General features: G+C 43.7%; 1 protein-coding gene across 3 annotated transcripts in view; it reads right to left on the bottom strand.

Moving 5' to 3' along the window:
• dock8 (dedicator of cytokinesis 8) overlaps nt 1-12,444 on the bottom strand; it is a 187,996-nt gene that overhangs the window by 55,380 nt on the left and 120,172 nt on the right. For all 3 annotated transcript variants that reach the window (XM_034170521.1, XM_034170523.1, XM_034170524.1), the window contains exons 26-30: nt 10,367-10,480; nt 10,016-10,171; nt 1,918-2,057; nt 1,417-1,580; nt 90-241 (exon numbers count right to left, since the gene is read on the bottom strand). In XM_034170521.1, the coding sequence (XP_034026412.1) occupies nt 90-241; nt 1,417-1,580; nt 1,918-2,057; nt 10,016-10,171; nt 10,367-10,480 (726 nt within the window). The remainder of the gene's footprint in view (nt 1-89; nt 242-1,416; nt 1,581-1,917; nt 2,058-10,015; nt 10,172-10,366; nt 10,481-12,444) is intronic.

Here is a 12,444-nt window from a genome sequence, read left to right as displayed (position 1 = left end):
AATGTACACTTCTAAACCTTCAAACACATCTAAAAACATGCAGTACACTGGTATTATGTCAACAACAAGGAAGGATTTCATCACATTACCATGGATGCCATGGAAATAAGAACATTTCTTCCCAACGTGTTGAAAGGATTCCCAGCAATTGCCATGGCAACAGACTGATTGATTGGTGGAACATTTTCAAGGTCATCCTCAGGTCCTCCTGCTTTGTTTTTCCCGCTGCGCGCGTCAGAAACTAAGGTGATAAATAAGGAATAACTACATGAAATAAAAAGCCAATAACAGCACTGTAAAAATCTTAGCTGTGATTTAAAAAGAATAAATCATTAAACAAAGATGCCACTCAAACAAGGTAATATTTCTAAATTAACAATTTATATTTAAGAAGAGGAAATACACATCTTGTGTGATGGCCTTTAAACTTTAAAACTGTTATTTTGTGTGAACTATATGTAATGATTTAGCTGAAAACCTCCAAAAATAATAAGGTTTTTAGTCATCTGACAATATCTTATTTTTTAAACTATACTGCTATCTTTAATAAAAATAGACAATTATTTTCGTCTATTTTATATTATCTATTTTAAACATTATTTATTTTAAAAATTACCATTTCAACATTTTTAAAATTATTTCTAAAAAATATTTGATTTAATTACTTTTAGAATTTATTTATTTAGAAACACTAAAGGTGCTTAAAATCTCTGCACAGTAATACACATCTTCACCACAAATAACATAAAAAAGAGAAATTTATGTAAGAACAAATCATAATTGCTTAACATACCATAGATTTATTTAAAAATCAAGTCACAAATAAAAACATAGAAAGAAAAACAAGCGCAGGTGTGACCAAATGAATCTTTGAGGAAATTTGATGATTAATATTTTAATGCATAATACTGATTCTAAAGTAGTTCTTTTTATTGTCACAATAAAATGTCACAGAGTGATCCAAGTGCCAATTTGTGTATACCAATTAATTAATTATAAGATTACAGAGACCTGAAAGGTGCCCAAGAATAGAATCGACATGAAACAGACCTGATCTGTAATGTGAACAATCTGAATAGATTCAGAATAGACTGTTTGAGCACCTCCCTATTTCCCTGCATTTGACTTCCTACTCCTTATCCAAAGGGAAAAAAAAAGAAAAAAAAAAGATATTTGCTTGAGATGCTTCTTACACAACACCACATTACCCTGGATGATGAAGCATCAGTTTCATCAGGTAAGGTTTCAGACACATGGACACACAAGTTTGAGACACCTCACAACAGAGCAGCACTCAACCCCATTTGGACAAGACTGAAATTTGGAAACCAGAATCTGGTCTTATTTCTGATGAGCAGAGTGGACATCTATAGACTTCTAGCATGTGTGCGCGTGTGCACCTGTGTATATATTTACCTGTGAAATCCAGGTAGTTCGTGGAGTCAATGATAATTCCCACCAGAGGGAGGTAGAGAGCAGCTATCTTCGCTCTGACCTCAGGTTTAATGCAGCGGTGGTCGAGATCATGTGAACACAGCAGACAGTAGATAGCATTGATGGCCTTTCGCTGCACCTTTCCCCTAGGAAAAAACACACACACAAAATATGTAAGTAAGAGTAAAACTGATATGAATTCTATGAATAGCGATCATTTTATGGTCACCGATTTGAACATCAACTAGAAGTTTGACAATTTCATTCTTTAAAGGTCACTTAAAACAATTATCTGCCTTTTTGTGGGACTCAAAGTTAAGTCTGTACATCTGAATGTTTCTGAATCTGTGAATTCCAATATTTGAACTGTAGTGGGTTTATCCACATTTGCAGCTTGTTGATCAGCTGCTACATGTTTAAACATGACCTACTATCCATTTGAAGGGGATTTCAGCCATCTAACAGCATCGTGTGATACCATACCCCTCTGACTCCATGTCGAGGGCAGCACTGAGCTCTGTCAGCAGCAGACCCGTCAGGTAGTGCTGCTGCTTAAAATCCTGAGAGAGTTCAAAGAGCCCCAAAATCCTCTGCTGTTCCATGAAGCTACAAGACCAAGAACTCTGAATGGAAGAGGGAGATAGGAACACAAAGACATGAGTAGGTAGATCATGTCTGATCTACTCCAATTTATTTAATAAGTGCTTTTCTGTTGTCCTACAGCCACATCTATACATTAATGCAGCCTGATGTCTGTGTGTACATGAGGATGTAACAGAGTCCATCTTCACTCCAGTTTGGCACCTTTTCTTGAAATTGTGTGCAGAAGATTATCTCAGTGTTGGCCAGTAGTAGAAACTTAAACACCTGGACAAAATTGGTTGTACCCCTATATTTTATGTACGCATTTTATTATGTGGTCAGAAATAAATGAAAACAAAGCAACTTTGTTTAATCAAAAATATATATTTTTTAAAATGTCTAAAGCTATTTGGCAATAAGAACAAAAAATGCTTTCATAAAGTGAAACAAAAAATACTAACATAAAATGTACACTGGGCACAATTATTGGCACCCTTTCATGAATTTACAGTCAATCATCACTTTTACAGCCAGCTTTCTTTAGACATGAACATTTCCAACTCACTGAATACCTCTTTTTCATTTCCATCAATCTTTAAGAAATACAAACAGCATGGTACTGTATGGTAAATCTGTCTGGAGGAGGATAAAAACTGAGTGACAAACAGAAGTGGAGCAGAGAACGATTTTCATACAAGAAAGATCAAATCTAGGCTTGCATCTGTCCTCTACCTTCTGGCAAACTAGCTGAAATGTCACAACATTTTTTAAGAAAATCATTCTCTGTCCGATGCCGCCATGAAGCTGTATATGTTGTGGGCTGCCTGTTCCTGCTGCTGTTTCTGTGTCTCTTCTGCACAGGTGTCGCACCTCAAGCTGATCGACACACCTGATCCTCATCTCATCAGCACCTGCATATGAACCCCGGCTCTTCACTCCATCTTCGCCAGAAACTCAGCGTACCTTCCACGGTAACTGGCCTCTCTTTGTGCGTTCCTACGCAGTGTTTATGCTGGTTAATTCTGAGCTCCCATGCTCTTAAACAGCGTTCAGTATTTTTTTTCCTTGCAGCCTGTCAAATTTTTTTTCTAGCTCAGCGTTTTTGTCGCCGCATTCTCTAGCTTCAGCTTGTTGCTACAGATTCAGCTCTCTTCAGCGTTCTGGACCAAGCTAAGACAAACTGTTACTTATTGACTGTGATTACCTACTTGTGGAATTGATTCAGCTCAGCACTCACTCACCTGTGTATCCTCCCCAGACCACGTCGACAGCTTGCAGGCATCCACCTGGCTCCGAATCCATCACACCTGGGCTGAAGACATCTGGACTGCGGGTCCCTGGCTCGACCACTGTGCGGGCTGGTCTCCAGTCAGCTAGGCTGTCCTCAGCATATTCTAGTGCTTGTAAATAATCCTCAGTGTAAATAAAACCTGTGTTCTGACTTCGTTCGCTTCTTCTCTCTGCTCCCAGCTTTTGAGTTCGCCTCTCACTGCCACCCAAACCATAACAGGAGTTTCTGGCCACGTCATGGACCCAGCAGGGGCAGACTGAATGCAGCAGGCGCTTACAATTCAGGGCAAGTACCTCGGGAAGTTCCAGCAAGCTGTGGACTCCATCGCAGATCATGTGAGCTCGCTAACAGATCATGTCAAACACTCCGACACTAGGCTCACTGATCTCTCCACACAGCTCTCACAGCTCTCGGTCGTACACACAACAACACCGCCTCCTGCTGCTCCGGCTCAGCTTATCACCTCCTCGTTCTCCGTCGCTGCCACCGCAGCGTCGCCTGAACCTTTCATATGCCATCCTGAACCATTCTCCGGGTGTGTAGACACTTGCGCCTCTTTTTTAATGCAGTGCTCATTTGTTTTCAGCCAACATCCCACGCATTACAGCTCCGATGAGAGTAAAATAGCATATGTGATCAATTTGCTCCGGGGGGAGGCTCACTCCTGGGCTACCGCTCTCTGGAGCAATGACTCTCCACTCCTCCATTCGTTCGCCTCATTCTCAAAAGAGTTCCGTTTAATATTCGACCATCCTACACCAAGATCTCTCAACGTCTGCTAACACTAAAACAGGATCAGCGCAGTGGAATTTTGGGTCAAATTCCGCATTCTCACTGCGGGGGCCGACTGGAACACCGTGGCGTTGCGAAGTGTCTACATAAATGGCTTGAACGATGCACTGAAGGACGAGCTGGCGGTCCGGGATCAGCCTGCAGATCTGGATTCGCTCATTTCTCTTGTAATTCGGCTGGACAATAGGTTGAGGGAGCGCCATCGGGACAAAGGCCGTCGGGCTGACAGGGCTTCTTCCACTCGCCCCCCAACACGGCACACACTGGGGCCGTTCTTACCAAGCTCCATTGAATCCTCCTCCGACAGGTCAGCTCCCCCTCCTGGCGAGCCTACGCAGCTCAGCAGGGCCAAATTGCCCTCAGAAGAACATCAACGGAGACTGGCGGCTGGAGAATGTCTCTATTGTAGTTTTAAGGGGCATATCCTCAGCACGTGCCCTGTTCGGCCAAAAGCCAATGCTCATCCGTAGAGTCCGGGCTGCGGGTGAGCCAAGCCAAATTCACGGGTGTGGGATCCAGTCGCACTCAAATCCAGGCTACTCTCTGTTTTGGCAGTGAGACACTTTTGGTCCCGGCTCTTATTGATACGGGAGCCGAGGGTGATTTCATTGATTTAACTTTAGCTTCCCAGGCTAATATACCTCTTGAATCACTTCCTTCCCCACTGTCTGTGCATGCACTAGATGGCACACCACTTCCGGCCATTACCCACCGTACTGCTCCAGTCACATTAGTGCTGTCAGGGAATCACAGAGAGGTCATACAGTTTTATGTTATCTGTCTTCATCTCCCTTGGTTTTAGGCCATCCTTGGGTCTCGAAACACAATCCCGGTATCGATTGGCAGTCCGGGGTTATTACTCAATGGAGCAAAGCCTGTCTCAAGGGGTGTCTTAGTTCCTCAGTTCCCCCCAGCATGGTGGTCAAGGAGAGGGTCCACTTTAGTTCCCCCTGAGTATCAGGACCTCGGTGAAGTGTTCAGCAAGGATCATGCGCTCTCACGTCCTCCTCACCGTCCTTATGACTGCGCCACTGACTTGCTTCCGGGCGCTCCTCTACCTTCGGGTAGATTGTACAACCTCTCCTGCCTGGAACGCGAGTCAATGGAGACCTACATCTGGGACTTCTTGGCAGCTGGGTTAATCCAGCCCTCTTTGTCCCCCCTTGGGGCAGGTTCCTTTTTTGTTGGTAAAAAGGACAGTTCCTTTCACCCCTGCATTGATTTTCAGGGGCTAAACGCCATAACGGTCAGCAACCGGTACCCACTACCCCTCCTTGCTTTGGCGTTTAGCTCTTTGCATGGGGCGACCATATTCACAAAATTCGCCCTCCGAAACGCCTATCACCTGGTGTGTATCCGGGAAGGGGATGAGTGGATGACGGCCTTTAGCACACCGTTGGAACACTGAGTACCTGGTCATGCCTTTCGGCCTGACCAATGCACCAGCCACATTCCAGGTGCTAGTTAACGATGTGCTGTGTGACTTCCTCAACCAGTTCGTATTCGTCTATCTAGACGACATACTGATTTTCTTTCTGAATCCTCAAACCCACACTGAACATGTCCGACTCATTCTCCAATGATTGTTAGAGAACTGTTTATTCGTCAAAGCCGAAAAGTGCGGGTTTCACCTCGACACCGTTTCTTTCTTGGGGTTCATTATCTCCCATAATCAGGTCAAACCCGATCTGGCTAAGGTCAAGGCTGTCGTAGACTGGCCGGTTCCATCCTTGGTTAAACAGTTACAGCAGTTCCTCTGGTTTCACAAACTTCTACCAGCGTTTTATCCACGGGTTTAGTCAGGTTGCTGCTCCCCTCACCGCACTCACGTACTCCAAAACCACCTTTCATTGGACACCTCAGGCAGGCGCTGCCTTTGCTCTGCTAAAGAACCGGTTCACAACTGCAGGGATTCTTACTCAACCAGACCCGGATCTCCAGCTCATTATAGAGGTAGATGCCTCTGACTCTGGGCTGGGTGCGGTCCTATCCCAGAGGTCAGAGAAGGACAACCGTATATATTTGTGAGCTTATTTTTCACGGCGTCTGTCCCCCGCTGAGAGAAATTATGACGTGGGTAACCGGGAACTCCTGGCAGTTAAAGAGGCACTTTTGGTGGCCTACGGCCCAAGCGGATGTCAGAGAGTTTATACAAGCTTGCTCAATCTGTGCCAGGAGCAAGACTTCCCACCAACCACCCGCTGAGCTTCGACAACCTCTCTCAATTCCCGGCTGCCCATGGTCTCATATCGGGGTGGACTTCCTCACCGGATTTCCTCCATCCCAGGGTAACACAGTCGTCCTCACAGTCGTGGATCAGTTTTCCAACGCAGCCCACTTTGTGCCCCTGCAGAAAATACCATCAGCCCAGGAGAATGCCGACCTTCTAGTCCTCCACGTGGTCCGGCTGCATGGCATACCCCAGGACATCATGTCTGACCGAGGGCCTCAGTTCACATCGCAAGTCTGGCATAGCTTCTGTGCCACCCTTGGGGCCTCAGTCAGCCTGTCGTCCGGGTTCCATCCCCAAACCAACGGGCAGGCAGAACCAGGCCAACCAAGACCTTGAGACCACCCTCTGGTGTGTCTCTGCTGTCCACCTGACGGACTGAAGTCTACACCTGCCCTGGGTGGAGTACGCCCACAATTCCCAGGTATCCTCAGCCACCGGACTCTCTCCCTTTGAAGCCTCCCTAGGCTACCAACCTCCTTTCTTTCCTTCACAAGAAACTGAAATATCCGTCCCTTCAGCTCCACCTCAGGAGGTGCCGTTGGGTGTGGAAAACTGCCCGTTCTACCCTGTTGAAGACCCAGACCCAGACGCAGGGCCATGATGACCGTCACCGGACACCCGCCCTCAACTATCAACCCAGGCAGGAGGTTTGGCTCACGTTGCAGGATATTCCCCTCCAGACAGACTCTCCCAAACTGGCTCCCCGATATATCAGTCCTTTTGTGGTTGACCGGGTGGTCAATCCGGCAGCTGTCCAGCTCCGACTGCCCCGTTCCCTACGGATCCACCCAGTCTTCCACGTGTGCCAGTTGAAGCCAGTGCACACCAGTCCGCTGTGTCCTCCAGCTCCTCCGCCTCCTCCTGCCCGGATGGCGGACGGTCATCCTGCCTGGACCATCCTGAAGATTCTGGATGTTCGTCCCTGAAGAACGCTCCTGGGTCAAGAGGGGGCTCATCCTGGATCCTTCCCTCATCCGGGACTTCTACCAAGACCATCCTGATCATCCTGGTGGTCCTGGTAGGTTGCCTGGGAGCTCCCATTGAAGGAGGGGGGTACTGTTGTGGGCTGCCTGTTCCTGCTGCTTCTGTGTCTCTTCTGCACAGGTGTCGCGCCTCAAGCTGATCGACACACCTGATCCTCATCTCATCAGCACCTGCATATGAACCCCGGCTCTTCGCTCCATCTTTGCCAGAAACTCAGCGTACCTTCCACGGTAACTGGCCTCTTTGTGCGTTCCTACGCAGTGTTTATGCTAGTTAATTCTGAGCTTCCATGCTCTTAAATAGCGTTCAGTATTTTTTTCCTGCAGCCTGTCAGATTTTTTTCTAGCTCAGCGTTTTTGTCGCCACATTCTCTAGCTTCAGCTTGTTGCTACAGATTCAGCTCTCTTCAGTGTTCTGGACCAAGCTAAGACAAACAGTTACTTATTGACTGTGATTACCTACTTGTGGAATTGATTTAGCTCAGCACTCACTCACCTGTGTATCCTCCCCAGACCACATCGACAGCTTGCAGGCGTCCACCTGGCTCCGAATCCATTGCACCTGGGCTGAAGACATCTGGACTGCGGGTCCCTGGCTCCACCACTGTGCGGGCCAGTCTCCAGTTAGCTAGGCTGTCCTCAGCATACTATAGCACTTGTAAGTAATCCTCAGTGTAAATAAAACCTGTGTTCTGACTGCTTTCGCTTCTTCTCTCTGCTCCCAGCTTTTGAGTTCGCCTCTCACTCTCGCCCGAACCATAACAGTATAACTGGGGATGCAACAGTTAAAAGTTACACTGTGTGCAGTTTCTACAATCACAGCCAGAGATGCCTAAAACTTCTTCATGGCTGTTTTGGTGGCTTCCCTCACTAGTCCCCTTCTTGCACGGTCACTCAATTTTTGAGAACTGCCTCCTCCAGAGAGATGTACCATACAGTTCCACTCATCCATTCATTTTCTATACCAGATTGCTCCAATCAAGGATTATGGGGGGCTGGAGCCTATCCCAGCAATCATAGGGTGTGAGGCGAGTACACCCAGAACAGGACGCCACTCTACTGTAGGACCACATATAGACAAAAACACATTCACACTTGCACGCACCTATGGGCAATTTAAAGTTTCTAATCCACCTAATGTACATGTCTTTGAATGTGGGAAGAAGCTGGAGCACCTGGCGGGAACCAATGTAAACATGGGAGAACATACAAACTCAACATGGAAAGGACACAGGTGAGAAGCGATCCCACAACCTCCTTGCTGTCAGGCAACAGTGCTAACCACTAAGCCACCACACCTCCCCATACAGTACATACTGTTTGTATTTCTTAAAGACTGATGGAACTGACATCCAAGATATATTCAGTGACTTGGAAAATTTCATGTATCCATCCCCTGATTTGTCTAATGAAAACTGGCTGTAAACCTGATGATTTACTGTAAATTCATCAAACCATGCCAATAATTGGATCCAGCATACATTTTGTGTCAAGATTTTTTGTTTCACTTCATGAAAGCATTTTGTTTTGTTGTTATTGCCAAATAACTTTGGACATTTAAAAAAATTTTTTTGATTAAACAAAACTGCTTTGTTTGCATTTATTTCTGACCATATATTAAAATGTGTAGATAAAATATAGCGATACCATCAATTTTGTCCAGTTGTGTAGTTTCCATTGAAATCCTTAAAGAACCAGAAAACTCACTGGGATTCAAAACATCTCTCTTTTCCATTATTAGGTGGCCCTGCATGGGTTTCCTCTAATTGTAACTATTGTTTAGGTTTTTAAATGTTCACATGCAATCAGAGCCAAAGTGAGTCACTTTTGTTTTTTTGTTTGTTTGTTTTTTTTAAATCATACACATTTCAAATGACCGTTATCAGCAGTAAACAATGCAGATAAAAAAATAAGAACTATTCATAAGAAAGAGAATAAAATAGGTTTTAAGTCTTGACATAAAAATGTCCATGAGACAAACTTGTGTCACCACACATCCAAGAAGACACCTTGATCATTCACTGCTAATTCTAACTCAAAGTCTGGTGTCAATAATTTTAAATCAAATGTTGAAATGCAGCACACAGTCACTCATATGACATGACTGCCTCTAGTCCGTACACATTAGCAGAGTTATCTTAGGGCCAGGTCACACGGCGATAACTGGACGAAGGATATCGCCCTCATGTCTACAATACTTGCAGGTGCGGGATTTTGTTTGTCTTGACAACAGGTGAGAGATTTTGTTTGTCTTCACAACAACGTGTGTGCAGAAAACAAAATGCAAACGAACTGAGGTTGTTGTCGACATTCATTCAAATTTGTCAAGTTTAAAAATTCTGACGAAGCACCAGCTGCAGGAACGAAGCTGGACAAAGGTTAAACGATGCCTCTGAAAGTCAACGAACGTGTAGATTTCTTTTTTCGTTTGGGCTTAGTTGTCCTTTGTTAGCGCCGTGTGACTGCGGCTTTAGGCAATGACTGCAACTGTGCCTACTCAAGGCCAACCAAGACAAATGTGATCACAGCTTCATGTGACTTTACATCTTGTTATGCCAGCCATGTGGAAAAACTGCATTAATGACAAGGCATTGATGGCCTTAACAGGGTTGTTAGTGTAGAAGAGGCAAGCTTTTTAAAATGTCATGTTTACTGCAGGTTGAAAATGAAATGGAAATTTAGTCTGACGTGTGGACTCACCTGTGAGGAGATGGATGGACACGGGGAGGTGGGAGCTGAAGTGGGACTGCTAAAAAACAAGCTCAGGTTGAGGTAGTGCTCATGACTGCAAAGGATTAGCAGGAACTCAAGGCGCATGCTGATCAATGTCGGCATTGAAACACTCTTCGATGACATCTAGTAGAAAAATAAACCAGAGTTTTATTCATAATTGTAAAAAAAAAAATCTATCCATAAAGAAATAAACATATCTTGATAAGACTTTCAAGGCAAAGCTCTGTTATTTCAGGTTAAAAAAAGAAGTTCCTCACAGGTAAATGCCATATATTGTAACTAAAAACTATGCAGTGAAGGTTCCCCAGTTTACTCCACCTGGTTGCAGTAGTTCTTCACTAGCTGGAAGACAAATCCTCGATCCATAAGAGACAACAGGTCATAGAGGAAAAAGGCCAGGCTGATGTTGACCTTCTCTGCTTGTTCCAATTCCTAACACAACATCAGTCAGCAAACAGTGAGCTGTAGCGTGTCATCCTTTTAAAGCATCTCACTGTGCAAGCTGAGCTTTCGATACAGCAGAAGCAAATATCATTAGCGCTCTCATTTCCTTGCTCTTTTGAGTAAACTAACATGTACCCAGACACTGCTACTATCTTGTCCAGTGGAACACACAGATGAAACTTATGTTGTTACTTGATAGTAAATAGTTTCAATTTTAATTATGTAGCCAAAAATAAATATGAGGTATAGTCAAATGGCTGGTGAGGAACCAGATATGGGCCTCATATTTAATCGCCCTCAGCCTCAAATAAATTGAGAGGGGGGGGGGGGGGGCGCTAACGTGGGTAGTATATCCGTAGACAACATTAACTGTGAAGCATTTCAGGTGGACTCACCACTATAATAAGAGACAAGTATGATAAACCCATATAGCTGTTACAGCAACACCAGAATCTTTTTGTTGTGAAAGTGTAACCACACAGACTCCTCCGTAACAGCATGTTTTGTAATTTCCCTAGAGCTAGCAAAAACTAAAAAGTCCCTGTTTGGACAATGAAATATCAAAGTGAACTGTACACTAAAATACATAAGCTCTTTCAATCAGATTATCAGAAAGCAATGAAAACATAAAATTCAATTAAAACAAGAGGCAGCTGAATTGCCAAATGCCACCACATGCTATATGTACACCAAAATTTGAGTAACATTTCAAATCAAACTACGTGCAAATCAAGACATGATGTCAATGTCATAAATAGGTATAGATTGTGAATACATAGGTAACAACCAAGGTTAAAACTTAATAAGCTTATTTACTGCTCAGCGAGTACCTATAATATAGTATAAAGTGTCTGCCATGCATTGTTAAAAAGTTATGTTCAAGAGACAGATTACTTCATCCCCGATGTACAAATAAATGTGATCCCGAAATCTAATAAGCACATCTACACCCAGATGGTACCTATGGTTTGCAGATCAACTCTGCACTGTGTATTGTTATAGAGGTATCATTTCAAAAGACAAAACACTTCATCCACATGCAAAATATACACACAGAACTCCAACAAAATCTAATTAGGTCATCTGCTGCACGGGGAGTGCAAATATGGAGTGTCTGTCATGTATTGATTTATCATGATTTATGTTCAACAGACAGGTCACTTCATCCTACATTGTGTCAATATAAAGCACCAAGTATCTCCTAGGTGGTACCTATGGTGTAAGCACCAAATTTACACCATGTATTCTTTTTAAAGTATTATGTTCAAAAGACAAATACTTAATCTGCTTTAACCTGCAAATACATTCACAGAAATCAACAAAAATCTATTCAGCTTATCTACTGCACATGGGGGTGGAGTATTTATGATCAATCAATCAATCAATTTTTTTATATAGCGCCAAATCACAACAAACAGTTGATGATGCAACTATAAAACATCTGTCATGTGTCTACAACCCCTGGCAATAATTATGGAATCACCAGCCTCGGAGGATGTTCATTCAGTTGTTTAATTTTGTAGGAAAAAAGCAGATCACAGACATGACACAAAACTAAAGTCATTTCAAATGGCACCTTTCTGGCTTTAAGAAACACTATAAGAAATCAAGAAAAATAATTGTGGCAGTCAGTAACGGTTACTTTTTTAGACCAAGCAGAGGGAAAAAAAATATGGACTCATTCAATTCTGAGGAATAAATTATGGAATCACCCTGTAAATTTTCATCCCCAAAACTAACACCTGCTCGTTAGTCTGCATCTAAAAAGGAGTGATCACACCTTGGAGAGCTGTTGCACCAAGTGGACTGACATGAATCATGGCTCCAACACGAGAGATGTCAATTGAAACAAAGGAGAGGATTATCAAACTCTTAAAAGAGGGTAAATCATCATGCAGTGTTGCAAAAGATGTTGATTGTTCACAGTCAGCTGTGTCTAAACTCTGGACCAA

The sequence above is a fragment of the Thalassophryne amazonica genome, chromosome 5 (assembly GCF_902500255.1).
Source record: "Thalassophryne amazonica chromosome 5, fThaAma1.1, whole genome shotgun sequence".
NCBI lineage: Eukaryota > Metazoa > Chordata > Actinopteri > Batrachoidiformes > Batrachoididae > Thalassophryne > Thalassophryne amazonica.
The sequence above is the reverse complement of the archived record's forward strand: the minus strand, read 5'-3'. Positions and strand labels throughout refer to the sequence as shown.